This window comes from Acipenser ruthenus, chromosome 29 (genome assembly GCF_902713425.1).
Source record: "Acipenser ruthenus chromosome 29, fAciRut3.2 maternal haplotype, whole genome shotgun sequence".
Classification (NCBI taxonomy): domain Eukaryota; kingdom Metazoa; phylum Chordata; class Actinopteri; order Acipenseriformes; family Acipenseridae; genus Acipenser; species Acipenser ruthenus.
In genome coordinates, this window is record NC_081217.1 from 2970434 (window position 1) to 2997974 (window position 27541).

At 42.2% G+C, this 27541-nt stretch overlaps 1 protein-coding gene across 3 annotated transcripts; it reads left to right on the forward strand.

Annotated features, from left to right (window-relative positions):
- The first annotated feature begins 167 nt into the window (after window positions 1-167).
- LOC117963844 (protein FAM110A-like) lies at window positions 168-17687 on the forward strand. 3 transcript variants are annotated; one of them, XM_059003820.1, is made up of 2 exons: window positions 168-513; window positions 13155-17687. In XM_059003820.1, exon 2 carries the CDS (start codon window positions 13459-13461, stop codon window positions 14521-14523), a length of 1065 nt encoding a protein of 354 aa, XP_058859803.1. In that variant the 5' UTR covers window positions 168-513; window positions 13155-13458; the 3' UTR covers window positions 14524-17687. The 3 variants fall into 3 exon arrangements, with proteins under 3 accessions (XP_058859803.1, XP_058859802.1, XP_034761132.2); XM_059003819.1 differs by having other exon boundaries at window positions 168-509; XM_034905241.2 differs by lacking the exon at window positions 168-513 and adding an exon at window positions 8980-9111.
- The last annotated feature ends 9854 nt before the right edge of the window (window positions 17688-27541 follow it).

A 27541-nucleotide genomic window follows, 5' to 3' on the forward strand; every position in this document is an offset into this window, starting at 1 on the left:
ACTATTGTTGATGCTCAAAAAATAACAACACATACGATTCGCTGGTTCCCTGTCCATTACAATAAGGCCATTGGAAGCTAAAAGCGGTCAAAACACAACAGCTGGCCGGATCATTTTCAATGAGGACGTTACCGATTAAAAGCACGTCCGCACGTTGCCTAGAAACAGCTTTTTTGCGTCTTCCAAACTTCTACATTCACCAATTCCAGCGATTCGAACGCACCATTTTTTGAAAAATGGCGGTGTTGATAATTCCTTATAAAATCAAGCTAGCAATAAAATAGCCAAATATGCTTCAATATATTTTAATAACTATACTTATCTTAATATTGTATTATAGTAATATATATTTTAATATTAGATTGGATACAAGGTGTTTATTCGCGCAGGATAATTCGGTCTTCCCCTCTTCCAATGCTGCATTGGTGTCGTCCGCGCTGAATTTGAAACGTGTATCTGTATTGAGTTAGCGTGGCTGTCCGACCTGTTTTCCGGTGTACAGCCTCGGGGTAAGTAAGTTGTTATGTTACCATATTCATTAGTTTTTTTTTAATTAGTTGTATTGAAAACACGCCATTACGTTATACTCGGTTTTATGGCGGTACACGTTGTAAAGTAACACGTGTGCTGCGCATAGGCTACTAAGGTGCAGAGAATAATTGCACACGTTACAGTAAATAACGCTATTTTGCGATGCATTTGATAAATCCAGCGTATTGTATTATTGCACAGGTAATTAAAACTCAATCGAATGCATTAAATCTGATCAGCCCGTGAGAGAATGATTAGCGTGTTGGCATGTCCAAACATGGTAACCAGTTCCCCAGGCATTTCCACTGCACAAACTAGAGCAGACACGTACGATGAGCAAGACACTGCAATTCACTGCGTTTTGCTCGAGGCTTGACATAGGCCTAACACTGGTCGAATGAAAAGACATTGTTATCCTCCGTCCCCTTTGTGATTTGCTGTCTTCAATTGAATAGAACCTGAAAAGGTATGTACTTGAACGCCGTTTTCCTGCCTGGAGCGGATCTCTAGGTGCTGTGTCGTGAATTGAGCAGGCTGCCTAATCGGTTACCTTGCTGAATCGGTGCTGCTTTTATTTTGAGCAGGAGCTCATCCTGTGATCAATTGCAGGTTTTTTTTTTCCCCTCACACAACAACAGTTCTTATGAACATGTATTTCTGTTAAAACTCTCCCGCACTTCTTGTAGTCTAGTGCAATATGAGAATATGTGTAAGTAACCCTGCACCCTGACTGTCGTTCCTGGGTCTGGCACAGTCGGGCTCCCTCACCTTAGTAACATGACATTTATATACAGGCCCTGTCAATTGAGATGTAATCAGTTCAGATCTCAGAGTTCTGTCTGCACATTCCCAAGCATGACCGGGGGTTGAGCCACTGCTAGGTATAGAAACCTGCAGTATATGCATGTATATCTGAATAGCGATCCCCGTCCAGCTTTCAAAAATCCCTGCACAGAGTACTACTGTACACAGAATATACAGGTACAACCCAATCCAATGTGATTCTTTAATATGCTGTGAGGTCACTGTCTTTATGCACAACCATTCACTTCTAGACCTGCCTCACAAAAAGACAAATAAGATAGTAACATGCTCTAATCTTATTGCTATTCGAGTTTTTGGTTTGTTTCTCCCCCCCCATGACAAACTTTCCCTGTCTTAATGCAACCTCCCAATAGGCATCCATGTGCCGGCAGCCTTATTCTGCGTCAGTCCTTACAGTTAATTCAATGTTGTGTGAACCTTCCCGTTCGCCGTGCTTATTCTGCATGAACAATTTCCTGTGCAATATCCATTCAGGTTTGTTTATGTAAGGCTGTGGGACGCATCAATGCAGTCGCATTGTCTTGAAAACTGTAATCCTGTATGCACAGGAATATTCTCTTGGATGGTGTTGATTTTCCCTTTGTTGCGGATGTCTTCCCTTTCCAGTAATGGGATTTGGGATTACACAGGGATTTCGGGAAGCTGGACCAGTAAAAGCTACTGTATTGCGCCAGCACCTAATCACTGTTATAATTTGAAGCCTAACGGTGTTGTGTAATGATTGTCTCACTTCTGATGGAAGCCTTTTCTGGTCTCCTGTGTGGGCTCTAAATACACCAGACACATTATAAATCTCTAATAGACTGCACATCCTGTTTGCTTTGCTGTAACAATACAAGCCGTGACATTTGAAGAAGCCGATTACGAAGACGCTTCTGAAAAACCTCAGATTTCCACCCTATCATTAACGCCACCTGTACTTGAATTTATCACTTTATTTTATTATGAAGTTAATAATGATGATGATGGAACCCTTGGGACTAAGGTATAACACTTGAAGCAAAAATCCATGGCATACTATACAGAAAGACTTCAATTAAGGTTGATCGCCTAGTAATTCAATATACATGTAATAACATTTGAGAAAATAAAATAAATAAACAAGAACAAAAATCAGCCATATATAATATGAAGTAGGGCAAAAGTGTAGTTCTGTAAAGCTGGGACGTTTTAATAAGAATATGGAGGTATTCCCATTAGAAGATTAGGTTCTGTACTTGGAAGGGGAATGTACTAAAAACCTGTTTTAAAGCAGTTCAGCAAGTCAGTCGAACAGTGTGGCTCCTAGATTGTCATTCTGTGCTTCATCTGTCTGTAATTCTTTGCTGAATTTACAGTCTGTAACTGGATAATAACTTCTCAGTAAACCAGGACTTATCTAGACCAGCTGCTGAAGACAAGGCAACGCTGCTGGGGTTGTGTGAACAATGTTGTGCAGGAAGATGACGCATTTAGTTTACCTGTGTCGAAAGGGAAAAGAGGTATTAGTCATGTATTGATGCACAGTTACGTTACCAATAATATAATGGGTTCATCAAGTGTTACTAATGCTTCCTTGTATGTGTCTGCCTCTAATTGCTGTGTGTCGTATTGCCGTGAGGATCTTGTCCATTCTAGTTTAAAAGCACCAGAACTATACCTGTATGCAGGTATCTGTGTCTGTCCACAGGTCTACTCTTGTGCCACAGTACAATGATGTTGAAAGATGAAGTACTGTGGAACTAGGCTGAAAGCAGTAGACTGAGGCCTTGCCTTCGGTGTGTGTGTGTGTGGGGGGGGGGGGTGGGTGGGTTGGGGTGGTTCATGGCTGCGTTTGACCTGCCTGTGCCTGGTGTGAACTGGGGATATCCTCTCAGGGATCTGTCTGATGGAATAGACTTTGTAATGAGAAGAGCAGACACTGTACATGCTGTTAGTGAACCAGCAGTCTCTGCAAATGAAGTCAACCGTTTCTGTAAAAGATGTTTAAAGAATGCTTCCTAATCTCTCGATAGGAGACATGCCTCATCTGTACCGGTACTGTAGCTGTGTTTAAGTAAAGCATTTTGAGTAAGAAATTAAATTGTGTCAAACAGCTCTTTAACATGCTGTACTGTATAGAAAGCATTTATTATTATTTTTTTCTTTTTAAATTTGGCCTATTTGTTGTTTTGTGATATTTTAAACAATGTTGTGCCGTCATTGCAGCAAAAGATTAATACGGGTATAAAAAATACTGTGTTGACATCCAGGAACAGGCTGAAATAAAAAAAAAAAAAATACATTGCAAACTCCGGTGCCTGCCAAGACTTGTACTGAGCAGCACTGCCCTGAAACGTGTGCGCGGTGATGATGTAAGGGACGGTCTGGGATTAAGGGCAAGGAGAGAGTTTCACACTTCATTGTGTCGAGGTGCTTGGCACAGAAACGCTGCAGGTACTGAAGATTCACTGTACTGGTGCAACAGGTGGGGACTGGCTAACTTTATAAAGCTTTTCTTTTCTTGGTTAACACAAATAGCAGGTTGTACAGTATGTGCCTTTTCTATCCCAGCTTTGGATTCACATTCGTCAGTGCCTCTGCTGCTTGGCTTTCCAGACCAGACCAGGGCTGGATGATGATCACTACACTGTGGTGTAAAGTGAGGCACCCCTGGAAATGGAGCTGGGGAGCTGCATGTTGAGTGTTTGACACATGCTCAATCAAGGACGATCATCACTGACCACGATCAGGATCTGAGATGGGTTTCATGTTCTACAGGTCCACTAAAGAAGTGAACCATTGCAAATGCCCAGCAGTCGCGTATTCCCCTTCAGTCACTGTGTGCAGAATTGTACCATGTGAAGTGTTCTATCCATGTGTCTTATTTTATAATGCATATTTTTTTTCTCGAACTCTACAGACTGATGTTCTGTGAAGGATGCACTGTGTGCTTGTTTTTTCTTTTTTAAAAGCTGCCGTGTCAGCAGTTCTATAAGTAACGGCACGTCTTGTGATCTGCCTCGCTTGCAGCTGAGGCTCTAATGTTACTGCTGATACTGTTTGTACCCTTTGATCTGGGGCAGTGGGGGGTGCAATGTATTTGCATTGAGGTTTGGCATGTCATCTTTCTATTAGACTTACTGTAGTGCCTAAAATAAATAAATAATAAAATGCATGAAGACCTACAGTAGACTAAGGGTTTTTAAACTCTTCATGATGTTTGGAGACCATCGGCAAACTCTCTTAAAACCAGTTCCCCAAGGCTATACTGTGGTTTGACTGTTTTTAGGGCACACTTTAGTAGATGTAGTGCTCACCAATAGTACAGGCAGCTACTGTATCTACAGTAGGCTGCTGGTTGAAGAATCTTCATTGAAAAAGTCAACGTGCTGAATTGACACTTGTCAGTATAAATATTGAGCTTTCAGGTTGAACTGTTTAATGATGTTGGCATTATGCATACATTTATATAAAGTTATATATAGAAATAAATTAACTAAATAAGTTACAGTGGAGTCCTTTCATAAAATAAACCCTAAAACCTAACCCATAATACCGTCAATGGCGTTGTTTCCACTGGAAGTCTTTCTCAATGTCTTTAACATATATTTAATGGGTTTTGTTAATACTATAGAAATCGCCCCAGAGCAGTGACAGGGCTGTTTGGAAGTCCTTCAAACCTGGTGTCAGTACTGTTTACTCTCCAGCGGGCATGTAAACAGACACCAGTCTGCTCATTTGAATTGTTGTTTCCTACACACTGCAGATGTTGGCTTGTCACTTGCTTGATGGTTCATTAATTTGTGCAACTTGTTTTTTTTTTATCACTAGTGCTATTATTTTCAGTGAGTACTTGGTGATCTCATTGAGTGTTGTGGGCTTTCACTTCAAGCCAAGATCCCCTCTTGTGTCAATCAGAGACAAAGGAAAGCCATTGATTTTGAAAGACAACAGTAACTCCAGTTAAATGGGAGAGGAGTGGGTCCAGGGGGGGGGGGGGGGGATGAATGTGGGGTAGGGCAGGTGCTGTGTAAGAATCATCACTGAAGGAAGACGCCATGTGTCGGGGGAAGAAAAACGTTATCTTCCCCAATTGCACCCCTTAACTGTGCCTCTGGAGGAAACGATTTCTGCTAGGTCCAGTGAGCGCCCCATTCCAGTAATTCTTCTGAGATGTCTTGGCAGTGGAGAGATGGCAGGCCTTTTACCCGTTGGGAGGCTGGGGGTGTGCAGGAGGAGAGGTACCCCAGGGCCCTGTGCATATGCTCCATGAGCAGCACATGCCCTAATCTGCTTTCGTCGTTGCTTGACTTATTCATCATGATCCTGCTTGTGGTGCCAGCTCTGGACAGCGTGCAATCAGGAGGGTTACGTATAGTGTACATGTGGGTTGAATGATGCACTGTACTGAAGAGAGGGCAGGCGGGAGGAGAGATCCATGATGTTATTAGAAACTGCTGACACTTAGAAAGGCTGTATTTCTTCCTGCTGTATGATTCAAACCCCCTCTGAGCTGATTCATGTTTACTAATGGACAAAAATGCAAACTGTAGCAAATTATATTGCCGATTTTATTATAGTAATTGCCTGTTGCTTTCCAAGTGTATCACTGTCTTCTGTCATGAACTACTCAATCACCTACTCAATCACCATAGCTTTAAATGCGTTGTATTTAAAAAGAAACCAATTAAAGGATCCCTGTGCTGTGCTGTGCCTTTTGTTTGCGATGGCAGAGGTCAGGACCCTGTACAGTATTGTTTTAATGTACAATCGGGTTAGGACAGTCCAGTGCCCTGGGGGTCCTGCTTCAAATAATTCAGACTGTGACAGGTGTGTCTTTGCAGGGATTTGTTTCGTCTTTTGGTTTAGTATTGCAGCTGAGCACAGCTTAATATGAGCTGCAATATTAGAGCTACAAGCTTTCTTGGGATCTGTTTCTGGAAAACGAAACGCCCACTGAAGCCGGCAATGTGATTTCAACAACCCCCCTCTCTTGTCTCTGGATTGTGAAGGATTCTGGGGATACTAGTCAGGGTGTAACGGTACACGGATCTCATGATGTGATTCGTATTGCGATGTGCAGGACGCAATGCACGCTGTATTACAATGCATGTGATTGGCTACTTCTGTGATGCACAGTCATTTAATGATGGACATTTTGTTAAAAGACATATGTATCCGTAGCAACTATAAAACACAATTATTCATTCAAGAATCATTTGGTGATGGAGCTCTGTTGGGCTTTTGGTCTTGTATCGCGATGCAAACTATGCATACTCCTATTATAATACAATATATCATGGAAAGAAAGTATTACGATTCACCGACGCACAGTGAATCATTACAGCCCTAGATACGTGGCTGCTAACCTGAAAAGCTCTCCTGGTTATTCACAGCTGCTGTGAATCATTTATAACAGGCTTGGGTTGCATGCCTTCTAATTAGTGACTTGGAACATGTAAAGAAAGGGTTTGAAAACAGCCCTGATTGTGTTCGGGGGGAAAAAGGATATCACAGGGCACTTTTAGGTAATGGAGATGCTGTGAACGCAACGTGTGTGTGTGTGGCGGTTCTTCTGTGATGCCTAGGCGGTAGTTCTGCCCAGGCTTACACACCATATGGCAGTTGATTGCCAAAGGGCCTTCTACCTCCTAATGAACATTCCTCCCTGAAAGCCACAGGCAGGCTTCTGATTAAAGTTTGATTTGTCTTGTCAGTCTCTTTAGCTTTCCGCTTTCCCCGCACACATGGATTGATTCAGAGCTCGAACTGGAAACGGTTGGAGGAGCTACTAATCAGCTTTGCATGTATTGAATTAATACACTGCCACTGCAGCAGGGGTGATCGCCCTGACTCGTTTAGTGAGATCCCTCTTTTATTGCACTCCTGTGTTGTATCTAAGCTGTCCGGCTTGGTAATTAGCAGCAGCAGCCCTTGTTCCATTTGGTAAAAAGCGATCAGCCACTGACAGAGCCAGGTTGGTTTGTGTTTTTGCATGAGCCGCAGGCATTTTTCAGTGGATTACCAGTGTAACCAGAATTTTGTGTTCAGGGTTCTTTCCTGTTTCATAAAAAGGGGTCTATTCTGTTTGCTTCAGCACAAATGAGGGCAAAGAAGAAAAAGTGAAACCACAAAACAAGCCCTGAAATAATAAAGCAGCCTTCTTTTCAGGGTCTGCGTGGTTGTGCAGGTTTTATTATTCCGCAGCCTGCATCTGCTTTTGCACTGCTACCCTAACACGGCTGCGTCCTGTTTAGATAATCAGGAGCGGAGGCATGTATTTGTTTTAAAGGCGTACTGAAACTCTGCAGGTGCTTGCTGTATGTAAATAACAAACTGTCTGCCTAGGGGACAGCCCTTTTGATCTGTGTTAACAAATCCGTATTTAGGCAAATGCATGTTGTAGGAGATGTCACTTCTTTAAACCTGATGTTTGTGTGGAAAAATACAAACGAATCGAGCCTTAAAGAGATTATTATTATTATTATTATTATTATTATTATTATTATTATTATTGCAGTACCAAAGTGTTAAACTGCTTCCAAAATCATGTTGGCTAAATACAATTGAGATCAAAACGAGATTTATTTATCAAAAAACTAGCTCTACCTTAAGTAACCCCCCCCTCCCCCAAATAGTCCTCATTGTGTGTATATCTGGCATTGAGATTCCAGTACTTTTTGTAATAAGGTGTGTGTGTGTGTTCTTGTGAAGGCATGTGTTTAATAGAATATGTGTAAGCTGGATCAAAGGGTGGATTTATCCCACAGCCTTGCAATAATAAAGGGTGGAGTTAATTGCATATTTTGAAGAGAAGATACTGTATCCCCGTCTTGATTTGTAACAAACGCAAGTGCTTTCAGGCTGATACCAGAGACGTGTTTGTGCTCCAGTAGGCGAGGCAGGGACCTGAGCTGGTATGCGCTCTGGTGCCAGTCTTGAAGTTAGATGCAATAGAAAGTGGCAAGCGACAAGCAAAAATGAATCCCACTTTTTGATTTTTGCGAACGACTTTGTTATCCAAACGGTCCTCTGGTCGCTGGCTTGCTGTGGGCGATGCTGAATGAATGAACAAGCCTCGGCTGTTCACCATGCAGCACGTACTGTATAGAAATCTATTGCAGAGATCGGGGACTGGTTTCCAGTTAGTTCTGAAGTTTTATTTTCTTCACTGGGAATGTTACAATATGATGGATACCAAACCCTTTAATGTACTGGTAATGCACACCATGTGCAGTGGAAACGAGGAAATCCTTTGGGGGGGGGGCATGAGAGAGTTAGAAATGGTCCGGTAACCAGTTAACAAAATGACATCCAGGGCTTTAAAAACAAAACAAAAGTATAATAATTTTTGCAGCAGGCTCCAAGTCAATGTGTCCATTTTTGAAAGCTGGAGATGAAGAGCATACCACAGTGCTTATTGCACAGCTGATAAAAAAAAAAAAAAAATACAAAAAACTTTATCTGGGGGGCATTTAATAAGGTTATGCTGAAATTGTGGAATTCCAGAAGCTTTAGCCAGTGTGGGGGTGGGGTGAGTCACACAGTCTCACATTATTTACAGGTACACCTTGGCATGCTGCCATGTGACTCGGAATGAATTTCCTGGCTGAGTGCTTCTTCCTGAATCATTTTGGGCGGAGGATCATTTCACACTAATGATCCTCTTGAACACCCTGCAGACAGTCAGTCAGAGTCTGCTCCCAGTACTGTATGTGAGACACCACTAGCAGGAAAAACACTAGCATTGGGTTCTGGAGTTTACACTGTACTGTGCTGGACTTCTTAAAAACTGTAAGTAACATTTCAGCGTTGAATTTAAGACATTCTGCCATAGCACAATTATATTGGAGCAGATTGTTTTTAAAGTGTAAATTACTACAAAAGGTCAAACAATTAGTTACAAAGTGAGAGCAAACGTACCTACTTAAACTGCCTTGCATGAAATCCCTGCTGTGTGGGTTTCTAGTTTTGTAACTAACAGGTGTTTCTCTGCTTTTGTGAGTAATGAGGAATGTACAGGACTCTGCAGTAAAAGGCTTTGACAAACAGCCATGCAGCGTTTAGTACAGTAGCTTCCCTGTGTTCTTTCTCTCTTTTGTTTATACTGCGCTTCAACTAAGCAAGACAGTCATGGAGGTTCCTTTTAAAACATGTGTGGACATGCATGATCAAACTGAACTCAAGAGCTGATTAGAAGGGGCTTGGTACAGAATCAATTCTGGGACGACTGGCAAAGAAATACATTTAATCAGTGAAAGTAGCAGAATACTCACAATCGCTGTGTCCTGGGTCTGTTTCTGCCAGTTGTGGCTGGGTGAGAATCGATATGTACGTTAGAATGCAATTATTTAAAAAACAAAACAAAACAAAAAATCAGAATTATTCTGTAAAACATGTAATTTTTCAATTTTATATTTAACTTTTAATTTGTTAGTAAGAGTGTGTGTGTCTGTATTTATTTTAAAAGTATTTTCAGTTGTCTGTTAAGTTATTGGACTACAGTAAGCTGCAAACAGTTATTGGTTACAGTGGCAGCTTTTTGGAAACTGCTTCTGGGCTGTGGTACATTTTATTGAACACTTTCTGCTCGTCCTTTGAATTAAGTAGCCTAGATGTTTCTAACTTTGCAAGAGACCAGACTAGATCAAGCTGAAAATGCCATGAGACTTTGTACTGAAATCAGAATGTGAAAAGGTACTGCACACGCTTTAGCAATAACTCTTCTCTTATCTCCACAGTTTGGATACTTTGGACTTTGGTGCTTTTTTCTTTTAACAGGCCAGCAGAGTCTCTGTGCAGATAAGCCGTGCACTCTGCAACGTGCATCAGAGCGCTCCGCCAGTCTCTTGCTGCTAAGTTTTTTTGCCAGGTGTCCTGACCTTGAAGCTGGGCAGTTTCTACCTGCTTTTCTTTTATTGTTTTAGGAAACTAAAGCACCTGGTTAATATTTCAAGTCAATTCGAAAGTTTGTAAATGTCACTTATGGAAAGCCTTGGGCAGAGCTGTTATATACGGTGCAATTTCACTGATTCTTGACATGTTCACATTGGTGTGGGGCTGAGAATTTTGACAGTAACCTTGTATGCTTCCTAATTTACAAAGCAGACACTGGTCAAGGAAAGCAGATCCTGTCAGGTATAGAAGGCAGCAATACTTTCTTTTAAGGCAGTCACCAACAGGGTGATAAATGACCTTTTAACAAACCTTGTTAGAGCTGACCAGGTTCACAAGCTGGATCTGGCCATGGTGAGCTTGTCCATCGGACTGGACCTGTAACATGAACTGCTGGAAGTGTGGTTTATACATTTCTACGCCAGGTTAAATCTGAGGCTTTGCTAGTGATTTCCTGAAGGTTCCCAGCTGCAGTTGGTTCACTGGTTATGCAGGTAAACTCCCCTCACTTCATTACCTGATACAGTGGAGCTGGGTTAAGCACCCTTCGCCCTGCTTGTCCAGGTCTCTAACCATGTCCTTGATGAACCAGTTAAACCTCTAACCAGGTCCAAACGTAGCTCTACTTCATCATTTAATTACACCTAGTAAACTTGTTGGAATGATCCTCCAATGCTGGATTTGCATCGCAAGCCAGCCCCAGTATTAAAAGCACCTGCCTGGCCATCAGTTGAAGGATCTAGTGACCTCTGCTGGGCAGCTAGGGGACTGCCAGCTGCTTTCCTGGTTCATTGTAGCCCTCGGTCTGGTGATTTTTGAGGTGGTTGGAGGTTGTGGAGGGGTTCCCTCCCCTTAAGTCATGTAATGCCTGTTTGGTATGATTGAGTCAGAAGCTAAAATCAAAAGTCGACTCTCAGACCTTTTGTGTCTGTTGTACGTCATGTTTAAATTGTGTGTGCGCTGGGAGAGGAGGGGCTTCAAACTGAAAAGCAGATTTCTTTTTATCTGCTACTTTGTGCAATCGTCTCCAGTCGTGGGCAATACAATGTCCTTTTGATAGCTGCTTGATTTTAAGCTATAGCTGAATACCTTTTGTTAAACAATTGAACAAGTTTGTACAATATTGTTATGGTAGCCTGGAGCCAGGTCTTGCTTTTTGGCATCATATTGGGATTATGTTTCTATTCACTGTTTAGGTTATGATTTGAAATACAAAGGGATTGCTAGGGTGATGTCAAAGAGCTGATAATGGGAACTTAAGTAACTTGAGAAACTCAGCCTTTTCAGAGCATTATATATATATAGTAGGGGGTCCCGTTCTAATAGCTTAGCCTTGCCTCAGGGAGAGTGGTACACAGGCAGTCTTGTTCACTGAATGTTTTTGCAGTGGTAGAAACGCCGGTCTGTGTGTAAGACCAAGGCGTCTGCCCGGCTGGTGCTGTGTCAATGTGCAAAGCAGTAAGCTAATCGAATGGTGCTGTGTGCATGACCTAGGCCAGCATTAAACATTTATATGTGTGTGGTGTGTTCTTGTATATGAGGAAGTCAAATAAAGAAACTGCTGCTATTTTAGGGATGCAGGCAGCAAATCTATTTATTTATTTATTTATTTATTTATTTAGTCTTATGTCTCCACAGAAGCTATCGCCTTACAACTGTTCTAGAGTGATCTTTTGAATTCGTAAAACCTTTTTTTTTTTTTTTTTTTGCAGCTTCTGTACAGTACAGGTGTTAGAAAAATAAAGGAACTGTATGCATGCTGAAATGTGATCTTTTAGGAAGTAAGATGGAAATAAACATGTTTTGTGTAATCCAAGACTTTTTGGCCATTTGATCTCGGCTTAAAAGGGAGCTGGTCATTCAAGCTTTGTGAAGACCAAACAAAAGGAATTAACTTTGTGATAAGAATGCAAGAATTGGAGAACTGTAGATGATGATGATTCAATCAAAATCAATTCCATATCCCTGCAAATTCATTGTGTTTGATTGCATGAACTTCTTCCCCCTCCATGTTTGCATGCAGAGAAGTTCATGGTTTTTTGTCCTGCAGGTTTTATGAGTTTTGCCACTTTGTCTTAACGTATTAAAGTATTTCCTTAATCTTTAACTGAAAAAAATAATTAAAACTGAACAACACAGGACTGGAAAGAACCGGTCCTAGTGGGGTAATCTCTTAAGAGGAACGACATTAAAAAAAACAAAATGAACAAGCAAAACAAAATAGCTGGGCTGATGCAATCACTGCTTGTAAACACAACAAGGATTGCATTATACTGAGGGTCAAAACGAGTTGTTGGTGTCTGTTTGCAGAATAACATTGCTGCTGTTTTAATACACCCCCTGCTGATTTGTAGGCAGTGCTTTCTATCTGTTATTGAGTTGAGGGTACAGTATCATTTGCAGTATGGAGGATTAGAGTCCGTCTGCTTGTTCTGCAGCGTTTGCAAGATTGGGTCGCCACGCGCGTGGGACTGTCCTAGTTTATTTGGCAGATTATTGTATTAACGGGGCTACCAGACTGTGTACAAGGGTTGTGCAGATTGCAGTCCATTTTATTATATGATTGAAGATGAAAGTCTACCTACAGCCTTCATTTCTCCCTCCCCCTTCTCTAACAGGAATTCAATTGAATGGAAATTCGGTGGGAGTGTTTAGTCAATGGGAGGAGTAGCAGTGGCAGTTTATTGGCCAGAGCGCTTTTTTTCTGTGGCCAATGAGTGGGTTGCCTCCCACTTTTGGAAGCCCTTTGTTCTTCTGGGATTGGCTGGTGATCTGAAGCATCTGGAAGGACTGGGGAGGTGGGAGTGGCCTGTATCAAATATTAAACACTCCTGCCTTCTCTAAAGGATAGTATTGTGCTGTGCTTTGTTGTTGATGTTGTGCTGTGGGTGTGAAAAGCAAGTGTTAAAACTTAACAGGATTTTTTTTTTTTTATCTTTCAGAAGCCAGGAGTAACTTGCAAGACAACAGCTCTGTGAACACTGCATGTTTTCCAGAGCACTCCAGCGAAAGGGAAGGCAGTGCGTCCCACTAAGCCGGTTTTTGGGAATCTTTTCTTTTTTAAAGCAGGTTCTCTGTTGTTCAGGGTCTGCTGTGTTAACCTTTGGTGCCTTGCCTATTGAGACGAGCGGATATGGAATGTGACCCCTGCCACAGTCCAGTGGGTGTTTTGTGAATAAGGCAAAAGCTGTACAGAATAAGAAAATAAGGGAAGACAAACAAATAAAACTTGTCGTTTTCCTCAGTATGCCCGTTGAAACTTTGCACGCAGACAGAATGGTTAAACAAGTGTCGTGCGGAGCAACCTTCACCTCCGCCATGCCTTTCCGGATCCTCAACAAGGGGCCCGAGTACTTCCGCAGGCAGCTGGAGCCCAACTCCAAAAAGCTGAGCGCCGTGGAGAGACTGGAGGCTGACAAGGCCAAGTACGTGAAGAGCCAGCAGGTCGCCAGCACCAAGCAGGAGCCGGTGAAGCCGCCCCTGATCAAGAAGGCTCTGATGTCCCCCGGGGTCCTGCGCACCATCAACACCCCCACCCGCAAGATCCCCCTGGGCCTCCGGAGAGGCGAGGGCTGCGGCCGGAGGGGGGCCCTGAACATCGACATCCTTAACAACCTCATCAACATCTGTGACAGCCCCCTGTCCTCATCGCCGTCCCCCAAAACAGAAACGGGGGGCTCCTCGCCGAGGGTGAACGCTACGTGGGAGAAACAGCCAGACGGACAAGCCAAGCTCTCCGGCGGCTACAGCAACCTGTCCAAGGTGTCTCCGAATTCAGTGACTGTGCGGAGGGTCGACGTGCGGCCCAATGCGGTGCAACAGCATCCTAAGCAGCAGCGGCAGCAACAGCAGCAGCAGCAGCAGCAGCAGCAGCAGTGTGTTCGACAAACCGCTCCTCGCGTCTGCGACCTTATCCCACCCTCCTCCCCAGCCTACACCAGGATTTCCTCCACCAGTTCCAGGAGTTCCAAAAGGGGACACCCCTCCTTGCATCGCTCCAAATCAGACCTGAGTGACCGCTACTCGCGGGCCACCGCCGACCTGGAGCGCTTCTTCAACTACTGCGGCCTGGACCCCATGGAGATCGAGAGCATCGGCGTGGAGCGCTTCGCCCGGGCCAGCTCCGACATCGTCTCCATCAAGCTCCCCAGCGTCAGCACGCCCAGCTCGGAGCAGAGCTGCCAGACCGAGGAGAGAGCCAGCGAGCGCGAGCCCTACGGCATCTCCATCATCGAGAGGAACGCCCGCGTCATCAAGTGGCTCTATGGCATCCGCCAAGCGTGGGAGACACAGAAGGTGTCCAACGTGTAGCCCTGCTGCTGCCGGAGACAGAGACTTGTTTAGTGCCTGACTGTGCTTTCAATACTTCATAACCAGAGACACTCACGAGATTCCAAGCTGCAGTGCAGTTCGCTTTTTCTATTGTTTTTTTGTTTTATGAGAACCATTCTTGTTGTGCTTTTAAGCATCTTTTTAGGACAAACCTGAGAGCTGAAAAAAAAGAGAGTAAACCATGAATGAAGCTGTAACACTAGGGCAACTGGCGTGGAAGAAAGGTCAGGTTAAACTGTAACTGAAAAGCTTAAATATTGAGAAGCTTCCCTTCTGTTCAAACAGGGCTCTGTGCCAAAGTGTAAGCTTAATGGTGCTTGTAAAGCCGATGTCTTTAAGGTAAGAGAGTAAAGAAAATGGTTTGTTTAGGGAGGGGTGAAAGGCTAATACTATGATTGACATGTGTATTGACATTTATTTCAAAAGTCAAGTTTGTTATGAAAATAAAGTTTGAAAATACAAAGGAAAAAAAAGAAAATTTTCATAATCGCTGTGAAATAAGGGCTTAATATTAAATTCAGTTTAACAAGCCTCGTTCCTCCTGGCCTGATCCCCATGTATCTCAATTGGTCAATTTACACTGTTCTGTGTGTGTGGGTTATCATGGAACTCTACAGGGCTTTCTGTGGTACTTTTAAAATAAAGCTACTAATGTTCTAATGGGGTTGCATTCCACTGTTCCAAAGTTTGTGTTCTATTTCTCTGGCTATGCTTTTGGCAAAGTGGTTGAAGCTTTGAGTTGTCTGTTTCGTTGTGATAAACAGGTGGTAAATGTAAGTGCTGAGGGGGTTTTGTGAAGGTGTCGTATGTCAGGCAGTCTGTGTGTGTGAGGGAGTGATCAAGCCGCTAGTGTTAAACACTGAACCGGAGAGGAGAGGCTCTGTGGAGATCTCACTGTAAACTGGGTGTGAAACACAGATTCGATGGGTCAGACCCATTAGCTGGGAAGATGAAGGGGATGAAGTTTTCAAGATGAGTAAAAGAAGTTGCAGGTATCAGTAAGGACTCGAAGGTGTTGGGCAGAAATTTATTTTTTATTCTGTTTTGAAACAGAAGCGATTTTAAGCATAGATTGTTTGTGTGTGTATACAGTATAGTGTGCATTTGTGACAAATCTGAAGTATTTAATCCATTAAAGGATGCTGTCCTGTCCATTGCATGACTATCCTTTGCATGGAACAGTGGCTTTTTAATGGGTCACAATGAGTGGCTATTTGTTTTGCAGATTCTCAGTGTAATGCAACCCCCCCACACCCACACCCACACCCACACCCATACCAGTCTAACCCAGTTAACAGCAGCTGATGCAAATGCACATTTGTTTTTTTGGAGAGACGATAGACGACTGTTCAAAGAAAGATAATTGCTTGAATAGAAATGCTAAAGAAAATGTATGTGTAATTTCATTTTTTCTATCTGTCTAGTTCATTGATTTATTGTAATTTTGTTTGGTCTTTTTCTGGCTTGGGACAAATGTAAAATGAATACGGTACATCCTGCTTCTGGTTTAAAAACGTGTCTGTAGTTTCTGCATGCTCTGTTTTGCTTAAAATGCAGCCTGGATCTGCTTCTGAAGATGTGTTGGGCTCCTCTGTGATTACTAGATGTGTTTTGTTTTAATCCAGAACAATGTGAATACCCTTCTGTGTATATTGTTTTATTAGGGTGGGCTGAATTGACTCTACAGGGTAAATGCACTGTATAGAATATGCACTGTCTGGTTTTCATCAGCACTTTATCAGGACGCAGTTTAAACAGACACAAAACCAAAGTGGTGTAGTTGTAAGATCTTCCAATCCTGCACTACCTGCAAACTTACTGATGCTGCAATGCACGCTGTCAGTGGAGCGGGATTGTGATAAAATCCAATCCGTTGATTTAAGAAATCTCAAGATTATTATTATTTATTTATTTATTTATTTCCAGTTGTAAATACCATTGATTTTATAATGCAAATCAGATAAAGGCTGTGAAAATGTGACAGTGCATATTTTAAATGTCTATAAATCTAAACAACTTTTGCACAACGAATATTTAGGCCTATTGGTGAATAAACAGCTGGCATATTTACTTAATAGTACAGACATGATCAGATTTAACTGCCTACTGTCCTATGCCAGCTGTTTTTATTTACTCTGTTTTTGTTAATCCTATTTTTTTTTTTTTTTTTTTTGTGCAATACTTGAATTCGTTGATTCAAAATTCAATGTAGTATGAAGTAAATCTGATGTCATTCATTTCGATGTGTTTGAGTGTCTCATTGTGTGGAACAACTTCTTCAACAAAATAATATACAGGAAAACTTAGAATAAAACTGCCACTGATCAATGTCAACCCTACTCCCATAGTTTCCAAACAAATCTGTTTAACCCTGGGTGAAAAAAAAACCCATATCTAATCATAAAAGAAGGAAGATTCTGTGTATTGTGAATAAGATCACATACAAAATAAGATAATATTGATCTATGAAGGAATACTGGTAGGAGGGTTCTGCTGCTGGAGATTGCATGATCACACACACATGTGTTTAGATTGGATTATCACAAAGACGAATGCGGCTTTGTTTATTGCAATCAGTTTGCAACAATTGTATCTGGCAGTATTCCACTGAACAATGAAAGTAACCCCTTTGTACAGTTGATATTAAGTAACCAAATTCTTATGTTAAATGATCGTATTGTTCGAGAGACATGGGGTCTGTTGGAATGGAATTTATTTCTGCTGCTAAAGCTCTTCCAGGCATGGCCAGTGCCAGGGGTACTGAATGGTATAACGTGCTGCCAGTTGCTGCACAACCACTTCGCACAGCTGATGCTTCACAACAACTGCGTCTCTCCTCTTCTGTGTTTGCAGTTTCGCTGTATTTGTGTAACCGGCACCCAGGAAGCACAATGTGTTGTGTGCTGTATGAGTACTGCCTGTACCTGCAACACAAAGACTGCTTGCTGTTTGTGTGTGTGTGTGTGTGTGTCCTTTCCCCATGCAACCCCCCTCCTATTGCAACAACACAAAGGTGAAGAAACGAAAGAAACAAGAGTCCTGATCTTGAACTGCACCTGTACCTTTTTAACTCGTTTTTGTACATATTTATGTTTTTTTCGAGAAGGAAAAAAATAAACGAGCACTGCATTCCTTAAAAATGATATCTGATGTATTTGTGTGAATTATTTATTTTAAACATGCTGGTGGAGTGGAATGGGTTTTATCAATGCAGCTTATCAAATCAGATTGAATGATATTGTGTTGCAAGAATGAACCAGTATCTGTCCTAAAGCATGCTGGTTCTGAAGCGTCACAGCATGTGGTGCAACACCTGGGTTTTAAACCCAGATCGAGGCTGTCTTATCGGGCATGACTGTTGTGCAATGAGGGGGTGCCATTGTGTTTAAAACCACTGATGGAAATGGATTACACTGTGATGCTGGTGTGATCCATTGTGTACAGTTTATTATACACCATAAAATAGGTGATGGCCTTCATCAGTGAGGGAGATCGACAAACACACATGTGCACACGCATATAAAGATTGGATTGCAACAGAAGACTAGATGGCAGAAAACAAACCACACACACATATCTAAAGCTGCTTAAGTGTGCAGGACAGATGGGGGGGATCCCTAATCTAACATCAACCCCCATGGGGAATGGAATTCCCACTCTTCTGTTGAGAGGTTGGGCTACTGCACTGCTAGCCTACTCTCCACGGTTTATGTATTTGTGTCCTGTGCCTTGTTTCCACTGCACAAGTGAGCCAGGCTCGAGAAATAAAACCCATCTAGGGCCAGATTCGGTTATCTTGTTCCGTGAGGTGTTTCAATGCCTGGTCCTGGTACGGCCATGCAAAAAGGAGCCCAGACAGTCTGCTTGTGTCAGTGGAACAAGGGGTCTTAATTCACCAGAGTCATGACACTTGCCTCTGTAATGGTATGTGCTATAGGCAGAGTTTGAAGTGCCTGAATTTGGACTTTGCCTAACATACATAGACGTGGAGTAAAGAGAATTCAGCACATGTTTTTAAATTAGGCCAGGAGACATTCTGTTCTGAAAGCTGTTCAAATTTGAGCATTTAAGTGCAAGTGCACATGACAAGACTCCTATTGTATTCCGCATGCGGTCGAATATTCACAATGCATGCAGAAAATGGGGCCAAAAGAAATTGAATTGCTAGGTTATGACATGACGGGAATGTGTTCTTTTGAAATAAAAACAGAAACCTTTCTTGCATGTGAAAGTAGCGACTGTGACGGAGTGCATTTCAACGATGACTCTAATCATAACGGAGAGTGTAATTGAAGTTGTTCTCCTGTGCACTGGGAGCTCGCTGTGTGTCTTGTACATTATTTATAAATATTGTCGTGAAATAGGACAAGACGGGCAGAGTAATGGATCATGATGCATTATGGGATGACCTCATCCAATCCATGCTTTCTGGAGACAACTGTTTTCAGAACCTTGAAGTGGACTGAAAATGAATACACTGTACCAGGCAGAGGGTTTTTCAATGTGTGACAAATGTTCTGCACTGTACACATTCACATCAGTTCCTGTTCAAATTCAGCAACCCTGGCTATGTGACTTGTCTTCAACAAGACTGAACGCTCCTGGTATCTCGTTTCATGATCAAACTCCTTGAGGGAGCTTCAGTTTGTCTGGTTATTTCCTGTTTACTAACCGTTCCAAATAAATGAATAAAAATGTGTTTGTTCATATGGAAGGTTGGTGGCCGGGTGAATTGGGTACATCAGTAACCTTTGGAGGGAAGCTGCTCTCTGATGAAATGGACAGGGTTTGTGTTGTAAAATCCCAACAGACATCTGCTTGTCCTACAGCCACTCGTTCTTGTTGTTACTTTACTGAGATATGTTACTAAAATGATCAAGTGCCAGCAATCGGACCCAGGTTAAATCTGCATGGAACTAAGTCAAGGTAAAGCCGTTATTACCAACAAGAAAAAACAGGACTGTGCAAGAAAGCCAAGTGCTGCTGTCTGTTCTGAACTGCCATGCAATCACAAAGGTGGTTTTAAGGATAGTGCAGCATAAATCTATCTTACTGTTCCTAAAGGGCCCCAGCAGTTGTCGTGGATCAGGTGACTGACAGCTGTAGGCAGTGACCTGTATAGCGGTCAGTGTTTGCTAAGATAACGCTCTGCCTGTGCAGGAGGTGTCCGGTCCTGAGCCAACAGACCCATCTGCATGGAGAGGAATCCCAGGGGGGGTCAGATATCTTTCACAACCGGCTACACTGCTCAGCCTCTTTTAATCCCCTTAAAGTCCAACTGATTTTGACACTGTGGTCTGCACACGTCCAAAAAAACAGCAATAAAATGTCAATGAGTCTTCTGTACTTACACGTCGTTGACTGTATACATTAATGCAGTGGTTTGTAAGGCTCCAGGCAATCTGAAACGCAGGTGCAGAAAATGAGGGTTTTTTTTACTTTAGTTTTATTTGTCCTTTTCATTGCCATTGTCTTCTTTTATATTGTACATAAATGCTGTTTATTAAAACTAATGGCTTTGGAATATACCTTTGGCAGAAGTGCAAATGCAGTGTTACCCCTTCAGAAAAATAGACACAAGGCAGAATGCAGCAGTTCAAGCTGGTGGTCCAGTCTGCACCGTCCCTGCATATAGAGGGAGGGGGGCAATCTCAAAGTGTCTGTTACATTGTATCACCTGGGTGTCAATAGGGATTCAAACAAGGTAAATCAACCTGTCAATTCTCTGTCAAAATAACACCAAGCTTTGAAAACTGTCACTTGTGCATGAAAAGGCATGTGTTGTGGTTGTATGCTTATGGCTGTTTTGCTATTTATTTATTTATTTTTCATTGACTGGTCCATACTGTTTGGGATTCCAGTGATAGGATAGCATTGTCCAAATTAAAACAGCACCCATAAAGAAATGCAGCAAATAAAACACTGTATTTAAAGTATTATGGATTTTCTTACTGCATCTTGTAAAGCACTTTGATGGAGGTCCACTATGAAAGGTGCTATATAAAATAAAGATTGATCAAATCATTCATTCATTGATACAACATAATGTGTAACAGGTGTAAGAACTTGATTTCCTGATGGCAGAATGCAACCGGGTGATCATAAAAAAATATTAATTGCAGTTGAAAAATATATATTTCTTCATGGCATTCTAGTAGTGCTCTTCATGTGTGGAAGAAAATGAATCGTGGCAGCATGCAGTGTTTATGATTTATATCTTTGTTCCTATCAGCTCATCAAGGCAGGTGCTCCACACAGTACATGACATTCAGCTGTCAGTCTGCCCATACTGTACAGCATTATCTACCAGCCTCGATCGCATTCCACCTCCTTGTGTTTTATAATAGTGATGTTCAACTCAGTGTTCCTGACACGTTTGGGACTGAGAGAGTGTTTTAAACTCAGGCGTCTCTCTCTCTGTCTGTACACTCTCTCTCTGTGATCTGGTGATAAATATCTTAAACAAGATTCTAAAGACAAGCCCCTACTTAAGCTCTGCTCATCAACGCCACCTCTGGAATCCGGCTCAATGCAGCAGCTACTGTTGTTAATTATAATTAACGGAGCAGTGTTGCAGGAATCTCTTCCAAACACAGTCTTACTTTAAATAAGTAACAGCTTGTGGAAAAGCCTCAATAGGAACTTTTTGGATTCCTTGGTCTGTTGTGTTATAATCGTTGTGTTTTTGGTGAATTTAATGCTGATGTTAAGCGAGGGACACTGGCACTGGTGATAATAGCACTGGCGATTATGGCACTGGCTCGCCTCTGCACTGGCAGGGCCCACGAAAGCTTCACCTCGCACCTCAGGCCTGATGAGAACAGCCCTTGCTGTTCAATCCTATGTTTCTCTCTATCTCACAAGCACAGACTGAATTGTGTGGTTTTTCTTTTGCATTGACAAATATACAAACTTAAAAAACATCAGTAGTCTAGATCCCATGAAATCTTATGATATGTAATGCAAAAACGATAATACTATAAAAAGCATATTTATATATATATATATATCAAAAGGTAAATAATAATAATAATGTCATTCTATTTGTTTGCATGCTTTAATAAATTAAATAGACATTTTGGTCTCATTGGGATTGATATACCATGTTTGAACTAATTAAAGTTAGAAAACCTATCAAGCGGAACAGGCATGCGGGGTTATCTCTGCCTGGTCCACCTTCGTTCTTTTTTACATTCCTCCTGGAGGTCAGTTCCACCCATTGTTTTTAACTGTATGGGTCAGAGTCAGTGTAGGTGTACTGCTCAACCTTAGCAATAAAGCACATGTTGATTCCTGTGGAGGTCAATGAAGATCGATTCGTCATCGGAGTTCAGCAGTGGGTCACTGTCTAGGGGAATGTGGAATGCCAGGCAGCCAATGCTGTGATTTATGCCTTTATAGAATTGTCTTGCTGGTTTATATATACATATATTATTTTTCCTCTTTGTATCTGTGTCAGTGTGGGCCCGGTTGAACAATTGTTATTTAAAGGATTTATGATCATCAGTTAAAGGTTTGGTATTTGTGTAATCCTCCTGCCCAGAGTTTGTTCTCATGTATAAAATACTGTCTGTCCTTACTGAATGTTTAAAAAATAGAGATATTTATGACTAGGTCTAACACATACAACTAACACATGGGATGTATTGTCAAACTGTTTCTTCAAGTTTTTTAATTAACTTCTGTTTTTTAAAGGAGAAAATTCCATGTAAATGTGGAATTTTCCCACCCAGGCAACATGACTAGCTGTAGCTAGAGCCATTGCCAGACGTCACTGCTAGAGGAGATGCTCTTGCTGGGAGATGAGAGCGTTTTGTAGCTGCCTGACACCTGCTTTACACCAGTCCCGGCTGTGCTGGGGCTGTGCAGGGCTGTGCAGGGGCTGTGCAGGGGCTGTGCAGGGGCTGTGCAGGGGCTGTGCAGGGCTGTGCAGGGCTGTGCAGGGATTGCTTTGCCAGGTCCCAGTGTGTGAAAAAAGGCTTGCTACCTACCTGGTGACATCATCCCTCATTATAAAGGTGCAGGTCATTCTTTTTTTTTTTATTAAGGTTTTATGAAATGCAAATTTGAGATCAATGACAAGTGAACAAGAAAAATGCGACACACACATTATATTTAAATGATCATGCAAACACGGTTTTGCTAAATAACTTCGCATTCCCCTGTCATTTACTGGTTCCAGTCTAATGAATTGGATTTCCAAAGAGGCATACTGTGCACCACAGTAATATCCGAGTGTGTGTGAGTGCTGGGTTTGTGAAACCAAACCTGCGACCCTGTACTGTGGGATACTTTCTTTAGTGGTTCATTTCACACAATGCAGTGAGAGATAATTCATATCGAACAAGGTGGAAGAAGCTCTTTTTCTGAATACATGAGGTATTGCTCATACATTTGATCTATCAGAATTAGATCTATATTTGAGTTCCTTACATTCCCATTTCTTACTGTTCTGTATGGTGTCTCACTTCGGAGGTGTGACTCAGAGGGGTCTTGGATAAGTGAGTCCCTGAATATATCATTTTAAGAAAGCTGTTCTGCTCCGTCACAAACTGAGTAGAACATCAATAGCTGCCAAGCTCTACTTTGCTAGGGGGGATCCCCATCATCAGTGAGTGTCTGCAGAATGCATGCTGAGGTCGGAGGTCAGAGGGTCTCCCACTCCAGTGCAGGAGTGATGTGTGGGGGCTGACAGGGGCAGCTGGCACTGAGCAGTGTAGATACACTGAGGCAGGGGCTGAACTAGCAGCCGGTGTTTCTCTATGACTTGATCACTGCACTTCTCTGGTCATGATCAGCACTGGACAGTATCATTAGAGGAGACAAGTGTCTATACGTGTTGGGTGACTATATGGCTCCCTATTCACCTGGACAGTTCAGTTCAACTCTCATCCCAATACGTTCAGATACCTTTCTCCTTTCTTTAAGAGATGCATTGGGATGTGACTTAAAAAAAAAAAAAAAAAAAGTTCCAGTCCACAGCTGCTGCTGTGCCTTTTGTGGCTTAATCAAGGCCGACTTGTCTGCATTGTTTAATAAAGAACAAAACCGAAAAAATACTGCAGGCTATTTCCATAGGCGTAGTCCTTTTTATTGCACCAGGGTTTTGTGAATTACGCAAAATGCACATTCCATTCCCATAGCCACACGAATAAAAGTCCGGTGCTTTTTATGGTAAAAATATGGTACACCATGGTAAAGCCTGGTAAATACATAACACAAGCTTCAGTAAAACATGTTGAAATGCAAGAAGATTACTGCGCACCTTTTCCCATCCTGAAGTTTTAATGGCAAGTGCTTTCTGAACTAAAACAAACAACCATGAGAAATCATTTTCTTAGCGAACCAAAAAAAAAGGAGATGTGTGCATTAAAACACCTTGACAGTATGTTAAAGTTCTGACTCTCAGAAGCACGTCAATGAGGAGAGCACAAGACCCTGCAGCACGTCACAGTGATTCATTCTGTTAACTGTGTCTCTTGCCTGGAACAGTACAGTGCTTTTATGAGCCATGCTTGTTAATGTATCCATTCGCTTTGATGATTCCTCTATTACCTGATGGACATTATGATAATAACAAGATGATACATAAGGAGTGTAATTAATGGCCTAACCACCCCACTGTGTACTTAGTAACCAAACCTGCTTAGCCTTGTTTTTGCACTGAGCTCACAAGCACTGATAACTGTATGATGTTTATGCTGCAGTGGTCGGGTGAAGCTGCTATATGCGGTTAGTGTTTTAAAGCCCTACCCTCAACAGAAATCGCTATTGGATTTCTTCACTGAGAATTTCCGGTTATGAAATGACTGTCTGCACGTCACAGTAATAGCTGTGGAGAGAGTGAAGTGCTTATTTATTTTGGAGTCTATCATGAGTCTGTGGATAGATGTTGTCTTCATGGCTGCGTGGATGCGGGCCGTTTCTAAGATTGGAACATCCGATCTGGTCTCTCTTGGAAAAGAGCTGGAAATAAAGGCTATTCATGTATTATTCTTTTGATAAAGAAGGCGTAGTAATACACATAGAATAGTGTATTCATTCATACCTTGAATAGTACCGTGATGTAAATGATCTTTTTTTTAATCTCACTCTCAATTTCACTTTCACACATAGACTAGTCTTGGAGAGGCTCATATTACATTACATTTCACTTTAACATTAAAAGACTTGTTTTTGGTACCATCTACAAATGATCAGTATTGCATATATATACACACACACACACTGTATTGTACTAGGGTATGCCTTTCATCATTATAAACAGGGGAGTATTATAAACCCATTGGAGCCAGTGCATGTGTGATGTGAGAGACAATTTATTGGTAATCAATACAGCAAAGGTTAATGTCACAAAAGGGCAGAGAATAGGACAGTGAATTGAATGCCTCTGGGGATACTCCAGGTCTAGCGGGGAGAGGGCTGGGTGATCGCTCCTCTTCACCCTCATTGTCTCTGCGGATACTCCAGGTCTAGAGGGGAGAGGGGCTGGGTAATCGCTCCTCTTCACCCTCATTGTCTTTGGGGATATTCCAGGTCTAGAGGGGAGAGGGGCTGGGTGATCGCTCATCTTCACTCTCATTGTCTCTGGGGATACTCCAGGTCTAGAGGGGAGAGGGGCTGGGTGATCGCTCCTCTTCACCCTCATTGTCTCTGGGGATACTCTAGATCTAGAGGAGAGAGGGGCTGGGTGATTGCTCCTCTTCACCCTCATTGTCTCTGGGGATACTCCAGGTCTAGAGGGGAGAGGGGCTGGGTGAGTGCTCCTCTTTATCCTGATTTTAAGGTTAAAGAAATTAGAGCCGTAATCCATTACGGATTGAAAAATGAGACTGGAGATCTCAGCCCTGTCCAGCTCGCCAACCAAAACACATGATTGCACTTGAGAAGGGCAGCTAATCCCAGTGCCTAAATGGTATGAGCTTAGGAAGTAGCAACACTCTGGACCCTACTGACGCATTTCTCATATCCATTAGAGGTAAGTGTTGCAGGGGGACTGGTTAACCAGACGTGTTTAGAGGTTAGACAGGTTTCCGAGGGCTGTATTGAACATTGTTAGTTTTAAAGTCATCAGTGTGTGATGTCTGGTACAGAAGTTACTCATTGGTTATATAAGTTTGTTAAGCAGTGAAGGGGAAGCACCTTGGCTGGGCTGATCACAAGAGCCATTGATCACTAGCCCGGCTGATTAACCATCTTTGCAGAGAATTGGTTTTAAAATGGCAGGCTCGGATCACTAGAGCATCACATCTGTCACACTCACACAGCTCTTGCAGCTTGATAGCCTCATAGAAAACAGTATGAATTTTGTACTCTTTCAAAATTGTTAGCAACTTTCCGTTATTTTAGCAATTGTAGCGGGCTTACTAGACTTTGTGCTGGACATGATGTGGAGCCCAGATCTGCTGCAAGTGGCTGTGTGGTCCAGTGGTTAAAGAAATGGGCTTGTAACCAGGAGGTCCCCGGTTCAAATCCCACCTCAGCCACTGACTCATTGTGTGACCCTGAGCAAGTCACTTAACGTCCTTGTGCTCCGTCTTTCGGGTGAGACGTATTTGTAAGTGACTCTGCAGCTGATGCATAGTTCACACACCCTAGTCTCTGTAAGTCGCCTTGGATAAAGGCGTCTGCTAAATAAACAAATAATAATGATAATGATAAAATGTATTAAACGGATAAACAAATGTATAGCAATGTATGAAAGTGGTCCTTTCCATGGATGTCATGGTAAATATAAAACAAATATTACAATATAGAGATACCAGGAGATGTAAGAGACTTTCAACAACAAGATCAACCACATAGAAACGATGAAGCTAACTGTAAACAATAACTGCTATTCTTTTTGAAAAACAGCGACGCTGAAAATGAATCTTTAACATCATCTACAGCTTTGTCTTGTGAGATTTTTCCTGGCTCCAGAGGACATCAAAGTTTTATTAGTACCAGTATTGTCTGCCCAGCAGTGGGAAATAACATCTTGTTTCCTATGGCTGTATGCATATAGGATTGCTGTAATATCCTGAAATGCATTGTGAGTCACTGAGAGGTTAATAGAGTGCTCACGCACACACAGTTACTGGTGTTGCTCATTCCACTCGCTCACTGTTTATTTTGATATATATCTTCTTTTAATTATAAACTGTCAGTAATGGCTTAACAAAACAAAACCCATCCATCAACTGTTATCTATATTAAAAACAACATCATTACTGGATGGCAGCTGTGCTCTTGTACATTACCTTCGCAGGCCAGACAAGGCCGCCTATTTAGCCAGCTGAGGCCCCCAGCAAAGAGGCTGGTTTCCATGGGGACAAGCACACTAAGCAGTGTATAAGTAGCTTCACCCTGGGGTGAATTCTAATCAGAGGTGCTCGTGTATGGCTATTGTCAATCTTTATTGCTTACTTCTGTTCCATAACCGTAAAGGTAAGTGAGTACAGTGCTTTACAGCCCTCCCAAAGTCCTCTTTTAGCAATATAAATGGTCTGTTACTTGCACCGCCCTCCTCACACACACTTTCTTCATTAAATTGCACTTGTTTATCGACACATGTCGTCTTTGTCAAGCAGATGCTGAAGAATCACCGTGATCGCTTTCCCATTAGACGTTTGGTTTTCACTAATAAAAGAGCTGATAGAGCAGTAGGGAGCGGATCGCTGGCGTACCGTTAACTTATTTTGTTGTAAATGTTTTTGTTTTATTAGTCACACCAGCAGAGACAAGAAAGAGGAGCTTTTCTTTTCTACCAAGTGCCACTTTGCTCTGAAAGCAGAAACACGTCCGTATCTGAGTGCAGTAAGAAAACAAGTTAAAGTGTGTGGTTTAAACACAGTCTCTCAATACGTGATGTTTTTAATAATGGTTTTCTCTGAATGACACTGGCAATGGCACACTCCCTCAATATATCCTCCCTTGAAATACGTCAGCTGCTTAACTAATGAAAGATGTGAGTTCAGAGAAGGCAGGAGATCTGGATTCTGGCTGTCAGAAGAAG

What these genes read in the sequence shown, in the direction of transcription:
- LOC117963844 (XM_059003820.1), top strand. Translation starts at nt 13,459, where the DNA reads ATGCCCGTTGAAACTTTGCACGCAGACAGAATGGTTAAACAAGTGTCG.